We start from the raw sequence: 27,415 nt of genomic DNA, 5'->3' as shown, positions 1-27,415 counted from the left end.
CTCTCTCGCAACTATGACTGACTATGGACTCGTTTTGGTAACTCAGTTTTGCACTATTATGGTCTGCTTTTCAAGGATTACTGATTATTGTTAAGGCGGTGGATGTTGTCTACATGGACTTTTGTAAGTCATTTGATAAAGTCCCTATTGCAGGCTGACACAGAAACTTAAGATGCAACGGATTAACAGTGACTTGGTGCTACGGATTCAGAACTGGCTTACTGATAGAAGATAGAGGGTTGTGGTGGAAGGACAATATGCAGGCCGGATGTCTGTGACTGGTGGAGTTCTACAGGGATCTGTGCTGGGACATCTGCTGCTTGTGATGTATATATATCTATATATCTATACCTATATATATATATATATATATATATATATATCTATATATATGTGACTTGGATGTATATGTAGACAGGTTGGTTAGTAAGCTTATAGATGACACCAAGATTACTGGGATTGCAGATTGTGGGGTAGCCTGTCAAAGTATACAGTGGGATATAGATCAGATATAGAAATAGGTGGAGAAATGACAAATGGAGTCTAAACCGAACAAATTTGGGGTGTTGCACTTTGGGAGGTCAAATATAAAGTGAAACTATACAATGGCATGGCCATTAATGCACGTAGGGATCTTGGGGTCCATGTCCACAACTTCCTGGAAGTGGCAACACAAGTAGATAGAGTGGGAAAGAGAGCATATGGTTCGCTTGCTGTCATAGATCAGGGTATCGGGTATAAGTTAGGAAATCATGGTGCAGCTTTATAGGACTTTGGTTCGGCCACATTTGAAGTATTACGTACAGTTCTGGTCACCCCGTTACAGGGAAATATGTGGAATATTTGGAGAGAGTGCAGAGGAGTGTTACCAGAATTACCAGATTAGAGGGTTTTAGCTACAGGGAGAGGTTGGACAAACTTGGATTGTTTCCTCTGGAACGCTGGAGATTGTGGCGAGACCTGATAGAAGTATACAGAATTATGAGGCATAGGTAGGGTAGGCAGTCGGAACCTTTTTCCCGGGATGGAAAGATCAAATACTTGAGGGCTTAACTTTAAAGTGAGAGGCAAAGTTTAAAGAAGATGTGCAGGGCTGGTTTTTACACAGAAGGTGGCAAGTGCCTGAAATGCGCTGCCGGAGGTGGTGGTTGAGGCAGATACGACAGTGGCATTTAGACTTTGGGATAGGCATGTCTATATTTGCAGGGAATGGAGGATATAGGGATTATCTGCAGGCAGATAAGGATTGGTCTCGGCATCATGTCCAGCACAGATATTATGGGCCGAAGGGCCTGTTCTTGTGCTGTATTGTTCTATATTCGATGTGCTATTAATTTATTGTCATACATTATTGTGTATTTATTTGTGTTATTGTATTACTGTGTCATTGCATTATTGGGCCTATAAATTAGCATAAAAGTAAGAATTTAGACACAAGGAGCTTCAGATGCAGGAATCTTGTGTAGAACCCAAGACTCAGTAGGTCAGGCAGCATCTATCTCTAAAGGACATGGATAGGTGACGATTCGGGTCCAGACACTTCTTGAGACTGATTGGGAAGAGCGGGAAGGAAAGCTGGGATAGATGTAGGGGTGAGACAAAGCCAACCATCTGAAGAAAGACCTCGACCCGAAATATCACCTATTTCTTTTCTCCCGAGATGCTGTCTGACCCGCTGAGTTACTCCAGCTTTTTGTGTCTGTCTGCCAACCAAGTGACTGTTGGATAAGGTGGGGTGCTGCCTACAAATGGAGAATTTAGTGTTCGAATTCAGAGCAAGAAATAATTTCATTGTTCTGTTATACATGACAATTAAACACACTTAACCCTTGAATGGACTTTAGTTACTATCCTTCTAACCTAATTTCCGCAATGGGTTCAGACATAGAAAATGTGTTGTTTGAATATGTATAGAGACATTTTAAAATTAAAAAAAATCATTCAGCATTTGTGGAGAGGAAAACAGAGTTATATTTCAAGTAATAGCCTCTCGTCAGAACCAGGAATTGGTGGAAATAAAATACGTTTTAAGCTGCAAAGGAAATGTGGGCTCTAAATTAGAGAAACATTATCTGACTGCATTTAGCACTGGGGAATAGATGCTAGTTGCTGGAATATCTCATTCTGATAAATTGTTCTGATGACAGATTTTATTCTGGTTACCACGTTAGAAGGCACGTCATGAACTTGTAAAACCCTTATTCAACCCATGAGTTTGGCATTTGAGTGTGTTAGAGGGAGGGAGAAGGACAGAGAAAGGGACAGAGGGGGGGGGGAGGAGGAGAGGAGGGAGTGGGAAGGGAAGAGAGGGAGGGGGAGAGGAGGGGGGGGGAGAGGGAGGGAGAGGGAGGGGAGAGGGAGAGGGAGAGGGAGAGGGGGAGGGGGAGGGGGAGGGGGAGGGGGAGGGGGAGGGGGGAGAGGGAGAGGGAGAGGGAGAGGGAGAGAGAGGAGAGGAGAGGGGAGGGGGGGAGGGGGGGGGGGGGGGAGAGAGAGGGAGGGAGAGGGAGAGCCGAGAGGGAGAGGGAGAGGGAGAGGGGGAGGGGGGAGAGGGGGAGGGGGGGGGGGGGAGAGGGGAGGGGGGAGGGGGAGAGGGAGCGAGAGAGCATGCATGCTTATTGGGATTTGCAGTCACATAATGTGTACACGGGTGTACGCGGATTGTGGTGATCAAATCTCAATTAAAAACTGAAACATCATTATGAAGTCATGGAAATTAACCATCAAAAGAGCAACAAAATTAAACCTTTTTTTCCCATTAAAAAATATTGCCAAGATTATACAACATTTACTGGAGGCTAATTGGGATATTTGTCAAACTCCACTCTGCCAAAACTTAGCAACTGCAGGGCAGAAAGCAGCTGATTTAATGTCAGTGAGGTAGTGCACTATTGCACATATATTCATATTTCATTTTCCATTTAATGTGGTAGATTTCAATGCCGGCATGAACTAAGTCTTTCCATATGCCTCTAGATCTTATTACAAAGAGAGAAAAAAATCAATCAATTCAATCTGTTGTGAGCTTCATGTTGTCATATCACTCATTCACTTGTGAAGACAGAAAGCTTAGACCATACAAAGTGTCACCTACAGAATTTCCATCAGACTTGTTTAGTTAACAGAATTGATGGATTAACCTCTCCACTGTGAAACTGCCTAAATTGGTGATCAATGAGTTTCAATGATGGACTATTCCACTGGGAAGGTTTTTTTCTCCCCCTCCTTGAATTAAATGTCATTAAATGTCTATTAAAGCACATTACACATGCTAATACCTGTCATCACTTCATTACTCGACAGTACTCTCAGACCATTGTTAGACTATGCTGTGGCCTACTTAATGCTTATATTAGTTGTCAAAACCAGTTAGCACGACATAATATCGCAATCCTATTCCTCCCTGCTGTGTATCCATTTACAAAAACTGTAATCATTCCAACACATAGCATTCACACAAGACATTACTTCATAATGACAATGATTTGGATCATCTCAACTTGAGTCATTTAAAATTCTCTGAATTTAGGTTATAACTTTAATATTTTTAAAGACGTCGGACTTTAGTAAAGGCCACGATTAATACAACTTTTAAAGCTTGGACAGCTCCTCTTTAGTTTCTTGAGCTGAAATGTAACTATTGTTTAACTTACATCTGATTTTATATAAGCAGCCAAACTTAACAGATCAAAAAATGTAACCACGAAAACAGTTCAATTTGCATGACATATCTGTGGACATCTTCACAGTGCATTGCATCCGGGTGGCTGGAAGTATCATCCGAGATGCCTGCTTCACTGGCCATTCCCTTTTCTCTCTTCTCCCGCATAGGAGAAGATACTGGAGCTTCAAAGCTCGGAATGCAGACTCAAGAACAGCTTCCACCCACAGTTATCAAACTCCAGAACCAAGTACCTTTTTCACACCTCATTCCCAGAGCAGCTGCTATGTAATCTTACATTTTATCTCTACCTCTTTGATTATTCTGTTAATATTCTGTTGGACTACTCAATATTGCACCACAATCATGCAGCATCCTACTGATTGCACTTGTCACATTATCATTGTATTTATCACTGTCTACTTTGTGAGTTTCAAGTGAGCAAGAAATTTCTTTGCATCCTGGGTGCAACATGTGACAATAAACTAATCTGTATCTGTGCATGGTTGATAGAGCCATGGAGTGTAGATTCCTACAGAAGGAAGGATAACTTACTGCATATATATGGCAATTAACAGATACTCACGTCACTATGAGGACTTCCACTTTATCTGCTTTCTACCTCCCGCAGGAGCCTACAAAATTCACCCTCCCCCATCTTGCATTTCAAAGAAGCTTACTGGTGGTCTGTCTAGAAATAATGGATAGACACAAAATGCTGGAGTAACTCAGTGGAACCTGCAGCATCTCTGGATCGAAGGAATGGCCAACGTTTCGGGTCATTACCCGCCTTCAGATTGAAGAAGCATCTCGTCCCAAAACGTCACCCAGAGCCTGAAGAATGGTCTCGACCCGAAACATCATCCATTCCTTCTCTCCAGAGATGTTGCCTGCCAACCTGCGGAGTTACTCCAGCATTTTGTGTCTGTCTTCGGTGTAAACCATCATCCGCAGTTCCTTCTGACACATTTCGTCCGGAAATAATGGATACTTGGTTCAAATGTGATTGATGATATCGTTCTGGTACCCAACCAATAATTCCCAGAGAGACACAAAATGCTGGAGTAACTCAGCGGGTGAGGCAGCCTCTCTGGAGAAAAGGAATGGGTGATGTTTCGCGTCGAAACCCTTCTTCAAACTGATCAGGGGAAGGGGCGGGACAAAGATAGAATGTACTCAGGGACAGTAAGACTAGTGGGAGAACTGGGAAGGGGATGGAGAGGGAAAGCAAGGGCAATCTGAAGTTAGAGAAGTCAATGTTCATACTGCTGGGGCGTAAACTACCCAAACAAATTGTGTGGTGCTGTTCCTCCAATTTGTGCTGGGCCTCACTCTGACAATGGAGGAGGCTCAGGACAGAAAGGTCAGATTGGGAATGGGAGGGGGAGTTGAAGTGCTGAGTCACTGGGAGATCAGGTAGGTTAAGACGGACCGAGCGGAGGTGTTCAGCGAAACGATCGCCGAGCCTGACCGGCGAGACCAAGAGCAGGTCTGGCGATCGATGGGCTGAACACCTCCGCTTATGGGAGATGGGTTATGGGGAGAAGGCAGGAAAATGGTGTTGGAAGGGAGAGATAGATCAGCCATGATTGAATGGCGCAGTAGAGTTGATGGGCCGAATGGCCTAATTCTGCTCCATTCACATGAACTATGACAATGTAGTTAATGCTGTTCGTAAAATTTCAGATGACATCAAATGTAGTGGAATATTGGACAGTAAGGAAGGTTATCTTAATTTCCAACAGTCCTTGCAAGTGGTCACCTCAAAACACAGTATTTTGAAGAAGTAACCAAATAGCTCGATAAGGGCAAAGCCATAAATGTTGCTGATGTGGGTTTCAGCAAGGCATTTGAAGAGATTCTACATGGTAGGCTACTCTGGATGATTAGACTGCACGGGGTCCAGGGAAAGCTAACCAACTGGATGGAGAATTGGTTTCATGGAAGGTAGTAGATGGTGATGGTGGAAGGGTGTTTTTTGGACTGGAGGCCAGTGACTAGTGGTGTGCCTCAGAGATAGTGCTGGGACCATTGCTGTTTGTGGTTTATATCAATGATTTGGATGAGAATGTAACAAGCATGATTAATAAATTAGCAGGTGACACTAAAGTGGGTGGTATCGTGGATAGTGAGGATGGTTAATCAAAAATTGCAGCAGGATCTTGGTCAGTTGGACAAGTGGGCTGAGGAATAGTTAATGTACGTTAATGTAGATAAGTGTGAGGTATTTCATTTAGGGAGGTCAAACCAGGGCAGGATCTTCACGGTGAATGACAGAGCTCTGGGGAATGTTGCAAAGTAGAGGCATAGAGGAGCCAATACATGGTTCCTTGAAAGGGGTGTCACGGGTAGATAGAATGGTCAATTGGCACATTGGCCTTCAACAGTCAGGATATTGAGTATGGAAAAATAGACAAATGCTGGAGTAACTCAACAGGTCAGATAGCAACTCTGGAGAAAATGGACAAATTACTTTTGGGGTCACGACCCTTCAGACTAATTGGAGAGGGGAGGAACTGGAAGCAAGAAAAGATTAGGTCTGATGAAGGGTCTCAACCCGAAACGTCACCCATTCCTTCTCTCCAGAAATGCTGCCGGTCCCGCTGAGTTACTCCAGCTTTGTGCATCTACCAAATGATTAGGACCGGCAACAGACGATGTCATGCAGGGTGGTTCCGATGGGTCGATTGTTAACTAGGGATGGTGTGACCCCAAAGGGGATAAACCATGGACGTCATTGAGAAGGTGAAGAAATATTTTCGGTCTTCACTAAAGAGTCAGACTGGCAGTTTTGCAGCCTTGACAGGGCGTAGATGCCATCATTTCATAATGCTTTCTATGCTCGATTCAAAAACGGAATCTTTGATGTTGCTTGCTGCGCTTCCACAGCTACCATGACACTGTAATCTCAGTCATAGATCCTTCATGACATCGGAAGTTATCCGGCCCTGATGATGTACCTACTGCCTGAAGATTTGTGCAGATATCTTCAATTGCTCAATGCGTTATTCCCTTATCATGTATCTATACACTGTAAATAGCTCCATTGAAATCACGGATTGTCATTCTGCTGGCTGGTTAGCACGCAACAAAAGCTTTTCATTGTACCTCAGTACACATGACAATAAACTAAACTGAACTACAATCTGAGGTCCCCACATGCTTTTAAAAAGGTATCCACATTACCGGTGCCCAAGAAGAGCAAGGCGAAGTGCAGAAGAGCAAGAGTATGGTGTCTGAAGAAGGGTCTCAACCGCTGAAACATCACACATTCCTTCTCTCCAGAGGTGCTGTCAAACCCGTTGAGTTACTCCAGATGTTTGTGTCTAACTTTGGTTTAAACCATCATCTGCAGTTCCTTCCTACATAAGGTGACATGCTTCATTGACTACCAGCTAATGTCCACGGTGATAAAGTGTTTTGAGAGGTTGGTTATGACCGTGTGCGGACGTGGCGTCGAAGGACGAGAAGCCGAAGCAAAGAAGTTGAAGCCAAATAGCCGAATGGAAACTAAGCCGAAACGCCAACAAACCGAACGCATACGAAGCCGAAACGCCAACGAACCGAAAGGGCGGGACGGCGAATAGCCAACTAACAGAAAGGCTGCGACGCCTAAAAGCAAACTCACAGAATGGCCGCTCTGCCGAAACGCCACCTAACCGAAAGGCTGCGTTGCCTACAAGCCAACTAACCGAATGCCACTCTGCCAAATGGTTTGTGTGGGAAAATGACCCCCACCGTCCCATCTCCACCAGCCAGTGATGTGATGGACGCGGGGGTCTGGAACAAACACCGACATTCCCGTCCCCCCGGCGACGTCATGTCGGATATTTGACTTTTCGTCAGAGCGGCATTCAGATAGTTGGCTTGTAGACGATGCAGCATTTCGGTTAGGTGGCTTTTTGGCGTCCCGCCCTTTCGGTTCGTTGGCGTTTCGGCTTTGTTTCCATCCGGCTGTTTAGCTTCGACTTCCTTGCTTCGGCTTTTCGTCCTTCGACGCCACGTCTGGGTATCGGTTATGACACACATCAACACCTTCCATAGTAAAGACCTGGACCCACTACAATTTGCTCACTGACTGAGAACATCAACAGGGGATGCAATGTTGCTGACTCTCCATTCTGCCTTAGCCCACTGGAACAATAAGAATATACACATCAGGCGGTTGTCCATCAACTACAGTTCGATGTTCAACACTATCATCACTTCTAAACCTTTAACTCATAGAACTTAGTCACTGCTTGATCTCTATCAGAATGAACTGGCAACAACACTTCCTCCTTGATGAACATCAGCAGAGGGACACCACAAGTCTGTGCACTCTGCCCACTCTTCTACTCTCTCTATACCGATGACTGAATAGTTTGACACAGCTCCAAAGCCATTGTAAATTTGCTGACAATATCACCTTCGTTGGATGAATAACAGATAACAATGAGTCAGAGTACAGGAGGGAGATTGCTAATCAGATGGAACGGTAACAGACCAATTCTGCCCACAATGTTAGTAAGACCACGAAGGAGCGGATTGTTGACCAGGAAGGGAAAGTTGATTATCAATGAACTTGTCTTCATTGATGAGACACATATCTCTAAACATCTGTCCTGACCCAGCACACTGAGGCAATCACAACGGATGCTCATCAATGCCTCGACTTCCTAAGAAGATTGAGGAGATACTCTATGGAATTTCTACAGGTAGTGTGTAGACTGACTGGCTGCATCATGATATTTTGGCAACTCAAATGTCCAGGAAAGAAGGAAGCTGCCGAAAGTGGTGGACATTGCCCAGTCCATCAGGATTATTGACCTCCCTACCATCGAAGGGATCTGCAAGATGCGCTGCCTCAAGAAGATAACTAAATATCATCAAAGACCCAAACCACCGATAGTTTCACTGTTGAGTGAGCAGCTGGGAGGAAGCTAGGATAGGAGAAACATGAAACATAAACGTAGTCGATATAGACTTCAGCAAGGCCTTGGATAATGTTCCACATGAAAGGATGCTCTAGAAGGTTAGATCGCATAGGACCAGGGAGAGTTGGCTGACAGGGTACAGAATCAGCCTCATGGTAGGACGCAAAGGATGGTGGTGGAATGTTGCTTTGTCAGCTGTGACTAGCACCTCAGGGAGTAGTGCTGGGCCCCATTGCTGTTTGTCATCTATATCACTGATTTAGATGAGAATGTACTAGGCATGATTAGTAAGTTTGTAGATGACACCAGAATAGGTGATATTGTAGATTGTGAAGATAGTTATCAGGAATTATAGTGGGATCTTGATCAGCTGGGCTAAAGGAGTTTAAATCAGATAAGTGTGAGGTGTGCAATTTGGGAAGTCAAACCAGGGCAGGACCTTTACATTATGGCCCTGAAGAGTTTTGCAGAGGGGATGGATCCAGTAGAACGTACTGAAAGTGGCATCGTTTTTAGATAGGGGTGGTGAAGAAGGCTTTTAGCACGCTGGCCTTTATTAGTCAGGAAATTGAATGCAGAGGTTGGGGCTTTATGATGTAGAAGACATTGATGAGGCCACACTTTAAGTATTGTGTTCAGTTTTAATCACTCTGCTTAAGGAAAGATGCCATGAACCTGAGAAGAGTGCAGAGAAGATTTACGAGGATATTGCCAGGATTCAAGGAGCTGAGTTATACGGGGAATTTAGGCAGGCTATCATTACTGATTATTTTATTATTGAGCACTGAATATTTATTTGTTGTATTGTTACATTAATGTGTTTGTAAAGCTGCAACAAGTCACAATATCATTGTTCCATTCTCTTGCCTATGACAATCAAACACTTTTGACTGAAAACCTCCAGAAGGTGGTGCCCTTGCTCTGATACTTTTCAGCATTAGTTTGAGCAACACCCCGGCCAAAATGTTGTGGAAATGTGTTTATGTCGATGATGTCTGCTTGCAACTTAGGCAAAAACCTTTGCAAATGTGGAGAACATATTGACAGCAGTCCGAACTGCAGTGCTCAATCCTCGCAGAACTTAGAAGAGTGCAGCACAGAAGGGTCGAATGGCCTACTCCTGCACCTATTGTCTATTGTCTATAACCAGGCCTTTTGGCCCACAATGTCTGTGTCGAACATGATGATAAGTTAGACTAGTCTTCTCTTCCTGCATGTGATGCATATCCCGCCATTACCTGCATGTGGAGGGTCACTGTGGTGAATGTTTATGGTAACATTTGTTATGTGTGTTCCATTGCTTTTTATTTTTTATGACTGACTTGGCAAATGAAATTCCTCGAATGTTGCAAAACATAGTTAGCTAATAAAGTATTATTGTGATTGATTGATTGGGTGATATCCATGTGCCTATCTAAAAGCCTTTTGAACACCATTTAATGAATCTGCTTCCACCACCACCCAGCAGTACTTTGCAGGCACCTGCCGCTGCCCGTGTAAAACTTGCCCCGCACTTCTCCTTTAAACTTTCTTCCTCTGAACTTCAAACCATGCCCATTCGCCTTTGACATTTCCACCCTGACTGTCTACACTATCTTTCCCTCTCATAATGTTATATAATACTTCCAACAGATCTCCCCTCAACCTCAGGCACTCCAGAGAAAACAATCCATGTTTGTCCAACCTCTTGTTATAGCTAATGCCCTCTGATATGTTAATACCAGGCAGCATTCTGGTACACCTCTTCTACGCCCTCTCCATAACTACCAAATCCTTTCGGTATCGAGGTGACTTGAATTGTACACAATACTCCAACTACAACCCAACCAAAATTTATAATGCGGCAAAATGACTTCCTGACTCTTGTATTCAATGCCTTGGCTGATGAAGGGCAGCATAGCACAGCAAATCTGGCAGCATTGTACTAGAGACCAGTCATACGATAGCCTGACAAGGGCATATTTGCAGAATTGTACCAGACGTGTCCACTCTGGATAATGTCCATTGCCACCCTAAGGAGGCCCCATTCATAGTGGCGCACGTTGATGTACAATTGGCAGGTCGGCTCCAACATTTAATTCAGACTCCATATAATCTCACAGCATTAACTCAAACTTGAGCAATGGGAATTGTACCTGATTACCACAAACAGGGCAATCTCCAGATAATGCAGCCATTGGGGACATTGTTATTACCCGCATTACACTCCAAAAAACAAAGTGCCAGAAGAACTCAGAGGGTCAGGCAGCATCTGTGGAAAGAAATGGACAGACAACGTTTCAAGTCAGGACTCTTCTTTATACTGATGGAGTATAGGGGAGAAAGCTCGAAAGCACGAAAATTCTTTGTATCCACTTTGTATCCACTTTGTGTCTTTTTATTAAGATCAATATAATGCTATATTAAAACATCCTGCTTGATCAGTAACACATTCTCCACCTAAAACATTTATTAATTCCTGGATTGGGGCTCACTATGCACCATCTACGCAGATACTCAGTATCTGTCAGTTCTCTTGAGGGGACCCTCAGCTCTATCACACAGAAATACAAGGGCTGCAGGTACAAGGCAAAGCCACCGCATGCAAGTACCCCTTCACATAATGCACTATTCTGGCAGAATGATATTTTTTCTTCACTGGTGTTTCAAACTGCTGGAAACTCCTACCTAACTGCACTCTTCAGGGGCACCTTTACCAAAAAGATCATAGTAATTCAAAGAAAATGGCTCATACCACTTTCACAAGGGCAAATAGGAATGTATTGCTCGTGATCACATACACCCATGAAATAAAAATGGTTCATTATAGTAAAGATCCAAGCTTGCAATTTGGGAACATTGTTGGCAGACAATGTGATTTTTACCCCCTACACCCTGCCCTCGCTTCAGGTATTCTAGAAAAAAAAATTGGAAAAATGCAGAACACGATTCTCAAAACACCAATAAAAATCCGTGAATGCCTTACAGCAAATCACAAGAGGAATTGAATTACTCTATGTCAACTTACACCACAGCACTGGTAATAAATGAACAAGCTGCCAAATCCATTCCCCACAATCATGAAATCTCTTGTATTATCAGTAGCGTAAACTAGAGGCTCTGACTGGAACACTTTGCAGAACAACTCTGGTAGAATTTGTATGTAAAAGTCACACAGATAATTTTAAACTGAGCTCTTGAAACTGTTCCTTATGATTGTAATGTTTTTAGGGATCAGCACAGTTATTTTCAAGTTAAGAACAAACCAGGGGGTAATGGTAATTGGAGAAGGGTTTTGAGAAAAATTAAGTATGAGGTACATGAAATTACGGTGTTACCTTCCATGCCATGGGCAGCAACAGCATGAATGGCAACCGCAATTGTGTGTAACGGCATCTGGTTTACCACTGGCACTGGATCGTCCCAGTTCTGGGCTAAGAGGATTGACTTCTGTCAGGTTTACACATAGATGAACACTTCACACAGCCTGCTCTCAAAAAAACGTCACTTGCCTCAAGTGATATAAAGACAAAGATCCACAAACGAGGGAATAAAAAAAAAGGCAAACAACAAATCAGGACAAAAAAAAAATCAAAACCTCTGAATGAAACGTGAAAAAAATTTGCTTCGAAAGCCTATTCTGCATTGCGAATGTGCCCGTGTAGCCATGAATTATTCCAATGGACTAAAGCCGTGGCAGACAGTAGGGATGATTGATAGGGTATTAATCAGAAGATGCATATCAAATTCAAAATTTGTTCTCGAGCATACCTCTAATGGTAAATTTCATGTTTACCGAGCTCACAAGCAGTTTGTCCAATTTATTTCTCAACATACTACCCATTCATCAAAAAGCAAAATGACTTAACTCTCTCCTCTAATTATCTAACAGGATAGTAGAGACTTTGACCATGTGCCACCGTATTATACTTCGGATGAGTAAGAGTTAATTCATGCTATGTACTGTACATAACCATGAAGCAAAAACACACCATCATCTGCCCCACTGCAGAGGTTTTTAATATTTCCATGCAAAGATTGGGCTGATCCTCTTCAGGCAGTGAGGACTATGTGCTGCTTTAGCTGCTAGCTCAATTTAATATCCAAATTCTGCTGTTTATTCTTCTAGTTGAACTGCAAATTACATTACAATATCCAAATTTACCTCAAAAGGTATCATGGTTATTATTTATGCAAACTCATCAACCAGATAACTCAAAATGGGGGGAAAAAAAAGTCTGAAATTAAAGAGACATTATGCACTCAGTATAAAATTCTATATTAATTATTACATTTTGATATCATCAATGGTATTTCAAATTCTGGGACTCACGTATATCTTAATCCACTTGCACAATATTCTTTTAGAGTGACAACGGCTTGATAATAATGTCAACTTAGCATTTATGTAACCATATTTTTAAAATCAGGATATTTTTAAATGCCATCTCAAAATCTGCAAAGCTCAATGGATCTCCCTGCCTTCTCTTAACTACTGCAACTCAAATACCTGCTACCCCTTTGGGACACTGAAATTTGAGCTATTCCTGGCTGCACAGAGAGCATCAGAGACACAACAGACGCCACCTTCAACAACAGACTTACTTCCAGTCACCATGAAGAGAGCTTTACATCAGTCTGTAACAAGCGGTCTTGTAATCAGACTAATTCACCAACGGCAAAACAGTTAGAAACATCAGAGGAACCAAAAATGTACATGTTTCTAATCAATAGGAGGAAGGAAAAACCCCCCCATGTGAATTGCTGTGGTACAATTTCCCTCCATTTCAGTCTATTCAATCCGAGCATCAACAGTGATATTTAAACCCAACCTTCTTCACCCAGCAAGATCGCAGCAGTGGAACAATTAAGTTTGACACCAAATTACTGACATCTACATTGAGGCTGCAAGCATTTCTCTCACAACAGCTAAGTCATGAAGGAGTTATTTAGCGGATACATTTGGCTCTGTCTCATACCTGGATCATTTGACTGCAGTTAGCAATTCATGACCAAGCCCTCTTTAGATATTTAGTACAGAGAGACTGAGGATAGCAGAAAAATGTCAAATTTCAATCGACAAAAATCATCTACAATAAAGTTAAACAGACATTTTTACATGGAAATACATGCCATGCAGCAGAAATAATGAATGGCTTTTATCTCTATGTGAAAGGAAAAATTGGAACATTCATAAAAATATTTAATTAAACAATAGCAACAAATCCATCCTTGACAACTACTTATACTTCAAGAAAACTCCACAAAATAATCATCTAAATACAGGGCTAACAACACAAACATTGCAGAAAACAGGCAGAAGGAGAAAATGGGGTTTAGAAAATAAAGCAGAAAATGCAATTAGATTTAAAAAATCAAACCATAAATCACTTGAATACACCAAGATGAAGTCTCACATCCAATCATCCCTGAGAAAGAGCAAATCCCTCTTACCTTATTGCACCTGCAGATAAGTGACCATAGGAGCCACTGGTGGAGGAACTGCTGCGGGAGTTATTGAGGATGGTGACCAAGGAGTTGGGGGAAGTTCTTATCATCGTCTGAAGGTCAAAGTTGGGATCAGACAATGGGGATATAGACAGGGTGCGCTTTCGGCTTGGTCTGGCTGACAGCCTTGGACTGGGGAATCGGCAGCCTGTTGCATTAAAGAAAAGAATTAGAGCAGAGTACCATGTAGTATTTCATGTTCAAAATGTCCATTTATTCATCATGCCCAAGTAATGTGCAGAAGGATGCTCCAAAAATGACTTTCTCTGATAAGCAGCTTACTTCTCACCTGTGATCTACTGGCTACAATTGAGAAAAATTAGAAAGAAGGATTTATCTTCCACTATCTTACCTCAGGGGAGCTCTGTTTATTAATGTGCAAGCAAAATGATAAATTGCTAAACAAAAAGAAAAGGCTTCTATGTATTGCCCCTCTCATTTCTAGTGATTTATGAATCTGACGGCTGCTTAGACATTCACATCATTAATTCACCACAACCAGTGAGACAGTGGTTCAGTCCTGCACCAGGAATAAGGAAACCTTCAGAACAAAAGTTGACTGTATAGAAAATACAAGTTGAGAAATTTCAAATTGAATATAAATAGTACAGTTTTATGGCTACCTTCAGCTGCTCAAAGGGCACCTTTTAGGTCAGCACAGTGGCGCAGCAGTAGAGTTGCTGCCTTACAGCGCCAGGAGACCCGGGTTTGATCCTGACTCCGGGTGCTGTCTGTACGGAATTTGGACGTTCTCCCCGTGACCTGTGTGGGTTTTCTCCGAGATCTTCGGTTTCCTCCCACATTACAAAGACGTACAGGTTTGGAGGTTAATTGGCTTGGTATAATTGTGAATTGCCCCTAATGTGTGTAGGATAGTGTTAATGCACAGAGATCGCTGGTCGGTGCGGACTCGGTGGGCCGAAGGGCCTATTTCCGCGCTGCAACTGTAAACTAAACTAAACTAAAATGGAACATGTATAAAACAACCAAGATGTCTTTTATGCTTGTTCACTAAATGTGTGTGACCAGAGTAATAATTTAACTGTGGTACATAGTCAGCTGTAAATGAGGGTTACATTAGGATCACATTTCATCTGTCCAAGTTGCAAGTGAATGTGGGGGCAGGAGCTCGGGGAAATTTTCATTCCATTTTTTTTGCATCTTAAAATGATTAAAAGAACATTACCTAATTCCTATCTCTATAATCTCCATCACTAATAGGGTAACAAAATGTAAGATAACGAAGATTCACTGGTAACGGAGGCAAATTAAAGTTCTGGGATGAATGACTATAATACCTTATGTTTGTAGCTCTAAGAATGTAGATGGGGTAGGGTGGGGTGGGGTAGGGAGAGATGGTGTACGTTAGGCTGAGGTGGGGCTAAGAAGCTGGGTCATGTTGATGTCGCCCAACTCCTTTCAAGAAACATGACAAAACTCGTTCTTGTGTAAATGCCAGATTAATGGTATGATATAAAGAGAAAAGCTGTTTGACCAACTCGTGGATCTAATCAATCTAAACTATGATACCACCCCTTTATTGGCAATCAAATGCCAATTCCGTACCTGAATTACAAACATGTATTTCTTTTTTCATAATTCGCATAATTCTTTTTCCATTGTATTCATTCCACTCAATTATCAAGGAATGATATTAAACAGATTTTCAAAACAAAAATCAAGAGTATATACCCAAACATGAATTTGGATCGTGAAAGATTCTTAGTCTTTGCTGGGTAATATTAGCAGAGGTTTGCCAGTACAATATGAATGAGCGTAAAATTCAAACAATTTTCTTTCTACCCTAATTAAGCAGGCTCCGAGTATCCTGTCCTTTATAAATTGGATGGAAAATGCAGACATTATGAATTTAACATGAGACAAAAGCATATTACTAGTGGCATTATAATTAAACTTCAGACTAGAATATTAAATTTCCTCAATGTTAAGGCAAACAAAGCAGGTTTTTCAGCAAATACCCAATATTAGCAGTTGCATTTTTTTTATCAGTATCCATTTAAAGATTTTCACACTGTATGCAAACATTAAAATTTACCTAAAATTCACCATTTGTATAATAAAATTAGGTGCTTAATAATAATAATTTTATCACCTGCTCCTTTTACAATTATAATTAATACAAAGTTTTATGAAGAAGGGTCTCAACCCAAAACATCAGCCATTCCTTCTCTCCACAGATACTGCCTGTCCCACTGAGTTACGCCAACATTTTGAGTATCTTCCGATGTAAACCAGCATCTGCAGTTCCTTCCCACATGAAGTTTTATGAATTGTTTCCATTTTCTAGAGTGCATCCTTAAAGGCCAAAAGAGGAGTTTCTAAACTATAGTTCTAATTAACCTCAATATAAATTCCTCGTATGTTGCAAAACATACTTGGCTAATAAAGTATGATTATGATTAAATCCCAGTAGGAACCTACTGGGGGGCACAGTGGCGCTGTAGGGTTGCTGCCTTCCAGCTACAGGGACCCAGGATCGATCCTGACTGCAGGTGCATGGAGTTTGTATGTTCTACTTGTGACCTGTGTGGGTTTTCTCCAAGATCTTCGGTTTCCTCCCACACTCCAAAGATGTACAGGTTCGTAGGTTAATTCGCTTGGTATCAATGTAAATCATCCATTGTTTTGGATTTAGTCCACTGTTGAGTAAAGGTTCTTTCAAATGCACTTTATTATAATGGTTATATGATAATGATCTCAGCAATGATATATAATCTCAGCCTCAATTTATAAAGATGTGTATTATTTCTCAGTGAATGCTCTCACATGAAGTGGCACAGATGCCTTTGAGGGAAAGCGAGATGTAGATGGGAAACAAGGCTCCAAATGAATGTTGCAAGAGCGTGATGGAGCATGAGGAAACCTCTGGCAATGATATGCAAGGCCAAGTGATGTGCTCTCTGCTGAAAAAATCTATGCAATATTAGCCCTCTTAACACCACATCAGAAAAACCATGGATGTGATTTTGCCAGTTGCAAAGCCAAATATTGAAGGAAAACATAAGTGAACTGTTCTGGAGGATGACAAAACACACTGTGAGAGGGCAATTCATGTCACCATTGGTAAAAGGGCAAAAAACCAGAGCCAGGCAAAATACTTGATATGCTTAATGTGCAAAACAACATGGAACAGCTACTTTCCAACAACTATCAGGTTCTTTCAGTTGTTCAGGCATGACATTTCCTTTACCTACCATTAAGGTAAACGGCGAATAATTGAGGGCCAAAATCTGATGCCTGGGGTACTCCTGGAGTTACAACCCTCCAGCCTGAAAAACACTAATTTATTCCAACTCTTTGTATAGGAAGGAACTGCAGATGCTGGTTTATGCCCAGGATAGACACAAAATGCTGGAGTAACTCAGCGGGCCAGGCAGCATCTCTGGAGAGAAGGAATAGGTGAAGTTTTGGGTCGAGACCCTGATTCACCCATTCCTTCTCTCTAGAGATGCTGCCTGTCCCACTGAGTTACTCCAGCATTTTGTGTCTACGTTCCATCTCTAGTCTTCTCCGTGACAGCTAGTTTTGAACGCGTGCATAAACATTTTCTCCACACCCGAGTCACTTAAATTATGCACCATTGTCTTATGTGGCACCTTGTCAAATACCTTTTGGAAATCGAAGCACACAATCTCTATGAGTTTCCCTCGGTCAACTCTCACTGTGATATTCTTAAAGAATTTGAGCAAATTTGTCTAACATGATGATATAACTTTCATAAAAACATGCTGATAAAGCTTGATTATATTCAGCTTTTCTAAATGGTTAGTTATTTCTCCTCGGACTATTGACTATCATTTTGCCAGAAATTGATATTAAACTGACTAGCCGACAGTTTCCCTCCCTTTTTGAACAAGTGAGTCGCATTGGATGTTTTCCAACCTTCTGGTACCCTTCTGGAATTTAACTTCATTTGAAATTTCAACTAATGTGTCCACTGTTTGTGCAGCCACTTTCTTAAAAATCCTGGGCTGTCGGCAAGTGGGTCCCAGTGGTTTGTGAGTCGTGGAAATACTTCTTTCCTTGATTTTTGCAAGTCCCTACCTTTTATCTAAAATTAGCCCATTGATTATCTTGGGGTAATTTGCAATAATCCATAGTGAAAGTATATGCAAAAAAAAAAAAATGGATTTAACCTACACTCCAGCTCCTGACTCGATGCTAGAGAGATTACATACAAACATTTGTTCATCTGGGGCAGCTTTCACAAATTCTGACTCTACAATTCTGCCACGCAACCTTTTCGTCTATAAATTAAACAATAACTGTCTTTTATTTGGGCGAATTATTAAAAAAATGTTTTACATTGATAAGTGTTTACACTAAGGTATGAAACAATCAGCAAAATTGTAAATCCAGTTTCAAATTATATAAACAACTAAATGAACTGGGGACATAACAGCTCCTTCTCTCAGCACTGAATTCACACTATGAACAACTCAACTTATTCTCTGCTTAAGGAGGATTCCATTATCAATCACTATGTTGATAGTCTGAAGTATCATCACTGTCGTAAAGTGGAAAGTTCCGAGGCAAATGTTGTTCTAAAAAGTAGCAATAAATATAATGGACAGATATTAGTTTTTAGATAATGGTTGAGGGGAAAAATCTTAGCTAGACTCCCTGGACAACTCCTTTACTCTTCTTCTGAATAATGCTGTTGCATCTATGACATATCACTGTACCTTAATTGGTACACGTGACAATAAAAGACCTTTGAAACCTTTGAAACATCAAGGTAAGAGGGGAGATTGTGATGCTGGCAATGCCTTTGGCAGCGCAATAACGTGCCAGAAAGTCAACAAACTTTTGTTGATATATCTCTGTAATGGATGTGAACTCTCAGCTTTCTGATTCAAGAGACCAACTTGCGAATTGATATTGATCCCACTGAAACACTGGGCAGGAGGAAAGTTTTCCCTCCAATTATTTTTATACTAAAACCCAAGTAGTTGATTATCTAATTGTAACATCAAACACATTTTAAACAGTGTTTCATTCACTGCAATGTGCTTTATGACATCCAGAAATGCAATTCATCTTCTTGAGTTTTACCATATAGCTTTGGAGAATGGGGTGACACTGCAATAGCTTTTCTTTAACGGGAATTGGGTGAGGAAAACTCACGGGAAATTAATGAAAAAAGAGACTTTTACCTTGTACCAACTTGCATTGATCTCACATTTCCATCAATCAGAGATGCTGCCTGTCCCGCCCGCTGAGTTACTCCAACATTTTGTGTTTCTGAAGAAGGGTCTCAACCCGAAACATCACCCATTCGTTCTCTCCAGAGATGCTACATGTCCTGCTGAGTTACTCCAACTTTTTGTGTCTATCTTCTGTTTAAACCAGCATCTGCAGTTCTTTCTTACACGTTGTGGGTCTATCTTTGGTTTAAACCAGCATCTGCAGATCCTTTCTACACAATCAATCTCTCTTTTCCTTTTAGGAAATGAGATTAACGTTATAGTTCATTGGTCTCTCATTCAGTTTCAAAGCCAAACTCCTTATTCTTCCCTGATTCATGACAATATGTCACTGTTGACTTAGAAGTTGTCGGACAGAAAGCACATTCGTGATATTTAATAATGGTTTTAAAGATTTTGCATCTGATTTGGTATCAAAGTAGCAAAAGATTCTTGAATCTTGAATCAAATGATTTACATACAGTTTAGCAGTTACTTAACTGCCTGAACAGAGCATTAATGAAAGGAATTTGATACATAAGCACTAACTGGACTTTGTTTCACATTCAGAATATTTCACTTGATTGGCTTTCAGTATTTAAGTTACTGTAGGTAACTGAATATTACAATCATATAGAAATCTAGCAATTCTGCAGAAACCAAACCATATAATAGGATCAGTAAAACTCCTTTCAGCTAATCAAATAAGTTTAAGATTAATGTTTACATTTTAGTTTATGTTTACAACTACAGCATGGAAACAGGCTCTTCGGCCCACCAAGTCAACGATGACCAGTGATCACTGGCCGCTGGTTCTATGTTATCGTACTTTTGCATCCGACACACTGGAGGAGTTTACAGAAACCAATTAACCTACAAACCTGCATGTCTTTGGAGTGTGGGAGGAAACAGGAGCAATGGAAAAAAAAACCCACGCGGTCACAGGGAAAACGTATAAACTCCCATAGTCAGGATCGAACCCTAGTCTCTGCCACCCATTTTAAATCATTTCTAAAATTCACTGCATCGTGTACAGTAATAGTCATTTTAACGTTCTGAATGATTCTGTTTCAATTGTAGTAACAGGAGAGGGAAGACATGAGGATATGGCAATGCCGACTGAAATTTGACAGGAATTGGTGTTTAGACACTTTTAAAATGCTTTGTACAAAGAAAGAGGCTAAATTCATATTGTTTTGATTAAACATAATGCCTAAACAGACTCTCCTCAGCTGGAAGGTTACATATCTTTTAATTTTCACACTACAAGATAAATTATATTCATTATATCAGTGTGCACAAAAGCACTGCACATTTATTCAACAATTATCAGTTATTTAATAATGGGAATAAAATTAGGTTTTTTCCTTCACTCAAAATATGATTTCAAATTGCCGTACTCTATATAGAAAAGTAAAACAGACATTTCATTGCATAGAAACTAGTCGTTTCATACATGGTTAATGTTTGCACCTCATTCCATTTACAACTGTTCCCTTTTTTGCAAAAAAATCCATCATTGAGTTACAGGCATGTCATTGGAATCATGGATCATCAAATGTACTTTTATAGAGTGATATATAACATGGGAACAGGAACTTGGGCCACCAAATAAAGATAGACTATCAAGCTCCAATTTAAATTGAATCCCATTTTATTTTCCCCATATTTACACAAACTTCCCTCAGAATCTACCACTCACCGACACGCTAGTGGCAATTTACAGTAACCAATTAGCATTTCAGCTTGCACACCTTTTGGAGGTGATAGTAAATCAGAGCATCCAGAGGAAATATATGCATTGACAGGGAGAATGTGTACATTCTAACACACAGCACGGGTCAGGAGTGAACTCGTATTGCTGCAGTCGTGCGGCAGCAACTCTGATAACTGCGCTGTTATGCCGCCTTGTTGTGAGCTCAATGATGGTTTCAAAATCCTCACCAGCCTCAATCTGCCAACTCCTCTCTGTCATAACGTTTAAGAAGGAACTGCAGATGCTGGAAAATCGAAGGTACACAAAAATGCTGAAGAAACTCAGTGGGTGCAGCAGCATCTATGGAGCAAAGGAAATAGGCGACATTTCGGGCCGAAACCCAAGGGTTTCGGCCCAAAACGTTGCCTATTTCCTTCGCTCCATAGATGCTGCTGCACCCCATGAGTTTCTCCAGCATTTTTGTGTACCTTCCTTTCTGTCATAAACCTTATTCACCCATTTGATAATACTCAAATACACCAATTTCAATGACAGAGCACAGGTTTGTGTCTTGAAAGTTATTAATTTTTTTGCCACATTTCAATTTTAAGACCTTTAACTGAATATTCCATTTGATGAATTTTCATCCGTGCTTTCTTGAGTTGTTACCTACCCTCCATTGCATGGAGATAGTCCATGTGAAGTGCACTAGCCGTGCCAGCCGGAGGGAGGATGTCACTATATGGACTACGGTGACCAGTCAACAGAGCCATCTGGTGGTAATACTCTGCTGGGTTGACTCCAGCATGTGGTACTGAAAAAACAAAGATTTCAAATTAAATCCCAATAACTAGACTTACATTTCATTTTCAGGCACTATCAATGACTGATTTGAATGTCTACCATGTTTTCATTGTCAGCATTCAAGCCTCTCTATTGCTTTAAGACATCGTAGACCATGATAAAATACATGAGCATATTTCTCTTGTAGAGTAATTGTCAAGTCGTCAAGTCAAGTCAAGTCAAGTCAAGAGAGTTTATTGTCATGCGTCCCAGATGGGACAATTAAATTCTTCCGTACTTTCTTTTTTTAAATACTTTCTTTTTATTGACTTATTATTTTATTACAATGATCAGAAGGACAAAATCCAACCTCACAATGTCAAACAAAATGAGTCAGTTACATTCCATAGACATGCTAATATTCACAAAACCTCTACTGCTCTTCAAACAATTTTTTAAAAGTTGATTTGAAAAGTTATTTCAAATTAATACCCTATCTAGACAAATGCTTTAATATCAAAGATTGAAAGAGCAAAGTGATGGATGAAGACATTTATTAATAAATTCAGTTGATTCTCATAATATGATGACACCCTGCAACACACTATATCGTTCCATTGAAGAAGATGCCAGGATTTATTTGGGGGATTATTTCAATTTGTAATGCCAACTGAATGAGCATAGATCTAGAGCTTCATAGAGTCAGCTCAACCAGGAAGTTGTGGAATAACTCAGGCAATGTTTGAGTTCAACCAGATTTTATCATCTAATGCTTCTGTTCCACCCCTCGTCGATCATTTTTACAGGGTTCTTCGTATTTTTACCGTTGCAATTCCAATCTATGGCAGTCACAGCATAGTTACGTGATGTAAGTTCCTCAATGTTAATCAGGCAAAAGGCAAGTATCTAATCAGGGTGCTAACATAATATTCATCCGTAATATTTGAATTTTTTTTAAGCCTGCACGGGAATTGAAACTAGGAGCATTGGATGCAAAAAAACAGATATAATTCATCTCAATAACCAACATTGTTCAACTGTTTGTACATTGATTAAAAAAAACACAACTACTATTTGACAATAGACAATAGGTGCAGGAGTAGGCCATTCGGTCCTTCGAGCCAGCACCGTCATTCAATATGATCATGGCTGATCATCCCTAATCAGTACAACGTTCCTGCCTTCTCCACATATCCCCTGACTCCGCTATCTTTAAGAGCCCTATCTAGTTCTCTCTTGAAAGTATCCAGAGAACTGGCCTCCACCGCCCCCTGAGGCAGAGAATTCCACAGACTCACAACTCTCTGTGTGAAGAAGTGTTTCCTCGTATCCATTCTAAATGGCTTACCCCTTATTCTTAAACTGTGGCCCCTGGTTCTGGACTCCCCCAACATCGGGAACATGTTTCCTGCCTCCAGCGTGTCCAAACCCTTAATAATCTTATATGTTTCAATATGATGCCCTCTCATCCTTCCAAACTCCAGAGTATACAAGCCCAGCTGCTCCATTCTCTCAGCATATGACAATCTCGCCATCCCGTGAATTAACCTTGTAAACCTATGCTGCACTCCCTCAATAGCAAGAATGTCCTTCCTCAAATTAGGGGACCAAAACTGCACACAATACTCCAGGTGTGGTCACACTCAGGCCTTGTACAACTGCTTTCATAATATGCGCTAATATAATGATAAGCTGTAGGACGAAAAAAGGGAATGGTGCAACAAATATTTCTTAAGGAACGCACACGGACCAGGGAGAGATAGATTGTAGCAACAAAATTCCATATTGTAGGCCGGATAGAATCGTTTTGCAGTGGTGATGGGTGGAGATCCATAATAATCCAGAATGAGAATTGTGGGGTTGGGGTTGAAGGGCTGGAAGAAATTAGAGAAATATTAGAGAACGCGAATCAATGCATGAAATTCAGGGAATGAAACGGCAAAACCGAAGGCAAATTTGATATTATAAGTGTTGAGTAACTACAAGAATGGTTGAGTATTTGATACAGTATTTGATGTGAACTAGAAAGTCAGCATTAACGCTTTGAATAATGTGAAGGGAAATCAGTCCAGAACTTTTTGGGACTATTGAGCCTTGAGAAACAAAGTCATAGGTAAAGGCTTTCACAGAAGAAGAACATCTGTCAGATGTAAAGATGGTGATAATGTGGTGGCAGAAACTAAGTCTTTGTGATGGCGAAAATGTGTGGGTTAAAGTTTAATTCAAGGATATATAATGTGCTAAGTTTGCAAATGGCCTGATTTTGCCTGAGAGAGTGACCAGAGAGATTGATACATTGGCAAGGAAATGAATCTCGTGGCAGAGACCAAAGACATTGGCTTCAGTCCTTAACTTAAACTGAAGAAAACTGCAGTTCATCCAATATTATAAACTGGATAACAACAAAGTGTATGGTTTACAAGAATGATCCCAGGAAGGAGTAGATCGCAAAAGGGTCTCGACCCGTAACGTCGTCGATTTCCTTCGCTCCATAGATGCTGTCTCACCCGCTAAGTTTCTCCAGCATTTTTGTCTACCAGGAATGAGTAGGTTAACCTATGATGAGCGTTTGTCGGCACTGGGCTTGCACTCGCTGGAGTTTACTAGAATGAAGGGGGACCTCTTTGAAACGTACTGAACAGTGAAAGGCTTTGATATAGTGGATGTGGGGAGGATGTTTCCATTAGTGGGAGAGTCTAGGACTAGAGGTCATAGCCTCAGAATTAAAGGGCATTCTTTTATGAAGGAGATGAGGATAAATGTATTTAGTCAGACAGAGGTGAATCTGTTGAATTATTTGCCACAGAAGGCTGTAGAGGCCAAGTCAGTTGATATTTTTAAGGCAGAGATAGATAGATTCTGATTAGTACAGGTGTCAGACGTTATGGGGAGAAAGCAGGAGAATGGGGTTAGGAGGGAGAGGTAGATCAGCCGTGATTGAATGTTGGAATAGACTTGATGGGCTGAATAGCCAAATTCTACTCCGATTTCTTATGACCTTATGACGTTTGAGGGAATAAGAAAGATGATAGCAGGTTTAAAGGGATATCAAGCTGCAGCTGAAGAACAAAAACAATGCACAACATCAACCAGCATGGGATGCAAGGCAGGAAGTAGGGTTACAGGCAATGATACCAGGCAAGGGTTTGTTGAGATAGACATAATGAGCAAGAGTAGCTGGATTTAATATGGGGGAAGGCGAAAGAGGCAAAATAAAAGAGGATACTTTCTCAGTTCAGTTCTAGTCACACAACATGGAAATAGGTCCTTTGGCCCACCTTGCCCATTTGAACAACATGCTCCATCTCACATTAGTCCCACTTGCCTGCGTTTGGCCCATATCCCTCTAAACCTATCATATCCATGTATCTGTCCAAATGCTTTGAAAACACGTGATTGTACCTGCCTCACAAACTTGTTTGAGTGGTGTGAGTGGTGAATCTCTGGAATTCTCTCTCGCAGAAGGTAGTTGAGGCCAGTTCATTGACTATATTTAAGAGGGAGTTAGATGTGGCCCTTGTGGCTAAAGGGATCAGGGGGTATGGAGAGAAGGCAGGTACAGGATACTGAGTTGGATGATCAGCCATGACCATATTGAATGGCGGTGCAGGCTCGAAGGGCCAAATGGCCTACTCCTGCACCTATTTTCTATGTTTCTATGTTCCATATACCTATCAGCCTTCTAAAAATGTTGCCCCTCAGATTCCTATTAAATCTTTCACCCCTCACCTTAAACCTATGATTCTTGATTCCTCTACTCTGCGTTAAAAGCTCTGTGCATTTCCCTCTCTATTCCTTCCATGCCCTTGTACACCTCTATAAGATCATCCCCATAATGCTGCACTAGTATAAGGTGCAACAGTACTTTAAAAATAAATGGTTTCAGGATCTGGTAAGGGGGGGGGATATGAAAAATACGAAGTTGGTATATCCCTTTCTGCTCGGTCTTCATAATAGAGCTTTTGTTTCTTTTTCTCTTTTTTCTTTTCTACGGCCTATTTCTTAACTTTTTTCCCTAACTCTTTGCTTAATGGGTCTTTCTTTTTGATCACCTTTTCGCACTATCACGATTCTTTCTCACTTTCTTTACTTTTTTCTCTTTTTAAAGCTTAAAAAAATTAAATAAATAAATAAATAAATAAATAATGCTGCACTCCAAAGAACAAATACCTATCCTGCTCAGCATCTCCCTATAGCTCAGGCCCTGGCATCATCCTCCTAAATCTTCTTTGCACCCTTTCCAGCTTAACAACATATTTACTATAACGGGGTGCCCAAAACTGAACACAATACTCTAAATGTGGCTTCACCAATCTCTTGTACAAATGTAATGTGAACTTCCAACTTCTATACTTAATGCTCTGACTGATGAAGCCCATTGTGCAGAAAGCCTTCTTGACCACCCTATCTACCAGTGAAGCCACCTTCAATGGCGTATTGACCTTTATTCCTAGATGACTACTCTACAAAACTCCCCAGAGCTTTGCTATTCACCATGTAGGTCCTGCCCTGGTTAAACTTCCCAAAATGCAACACCTCATAGTTCTCTGTATTAAACTCCATCCACCAATTCTCAGCCCACCTGCTCAACCAATCAACATCCTGCTGCAATTTTTGACATCCATCTTCACTATCAAAAATACCACCCATATTAATCTACAAACATGCCATGTACGTTCTCATCCAAATCATTAATATAGATGACAAACATCTATGGGACCAGCACCAAACCCTGAGGCAAACTACTAATGACAGACCTCTAGTCTGAAAAGCAACCTTCCACCATCACCCTCTGCTGCCTTCCATGAAGCCAATTTTCTATTCTTTCAGCTATCTCTCCTTGCATCCCATGTGACCTAACCTTCCACATCAGCAAACCATGCAGAACCTTGCTAAGTGCCTTACTGAAGTCCATATATGCAATGCTAACAGCTCTGCCCTCATCAACCTTTTAGGTCGCATCTTCAGAAACTCAATCAACTCACCAAGGATAAAGCAACAAGTAATGCGTAGAACATATAAAATGTTCATCTCATCATGTTATGCCTTTTTTAACCACTGAAATCTTTTATTTTTTATGACAGAAGGTATTGTTACAATTATAAAGACCTTTGGTCAGATAACTCATCTGAAAAAATGAAGGTGCATCCAATATTCCGGGTGGTGTTTACTTGTAGGGAGCAAAACTAGTTCAACCCACTCTGCTCTTACCTGAATTCTCTCTCCATAGCATTTTAAGGGACTTTCTCTCATTGATTGAGTTTTAGGATGATATATCAGATTGCTGTGTTAGATTCCAGAGCAGATATTATTCATGGACCACGTATTTAAAGACCATTTCCCATTTTGCACATAATCCAAACACAGGCCCTTATTGATGAATCTGCTGCTGGTCACTGAGGGGACCATCTAGACATGAGGGGATTCAATCCTGGAGCACCCCTTCCTCCTGCAGGGAGCTGTTGAGCATTCAGGGAGGTACTGTGATTTCCACACAGCACAAATTGTCAGCAAAAATATGTCAATTCCGTTACATGATAGTGGGTATCTCTGTTATAGGACTCAATAAATTGTACTGCTGGTGTAACAAAGTGATAACTTCCAACTCCATTTACAACCTGTGGCCTTCAAGCCCTTGAAACTTATAGAACACAATACTAGTTTAGTG

General features: G+C 41.0%; 1 protein-coding gene across 4 annotated transcripts in view; it reads right to left on the bottom strand.

The window, feature by feature from the left end:
• LOC129696187 (transcriptional activator GLI3-like) overlaps positions 1-27,415 on the bottom strand; it is a 360,260-nt gene that overhangs the window by 75,982 nt on the left and 256,863 nt on the right. For all 4 annotated transcript variants that reach the window (XM_055633815.1, XM_055633813.1, XM_055633812.1 and 1 more), the window contains 2 exons: positions 21,638-21,778; positions 14,008-14,209 (listed from right to left, as the gene is read on the bottom strand). In XM_055633815.1, coding sequence (XP_055489790.1) covers positions 14,008-14,209; positions 21,638-21,778 — 343 coding nt within the window. The remainder of the gene's footprint in view (positions 1-14,007; positions 14,210-21,637; positions 21,779-27,415) is intronic.

Source organism: Leucoraja erinacea, chromosome 4 (assembly GCF_028641065.1).
Source record: "Leucoraja erinacea ecotype New England chromosome 4, Leri_hhj_1, whole genome shotgun sequence".
Lineage (NCBI taxonomy): Eukaryota > Metazoa > Chordata > Chondrichthyes > Rajiformes > Rajidae > Leucoraja > Leucoraja erinaceus.
The sequence above is the reverse complement of the archived record's forward strand: the minus strand, read 5'-3'. Positions and strand labels throughout refer to the sequence as shown.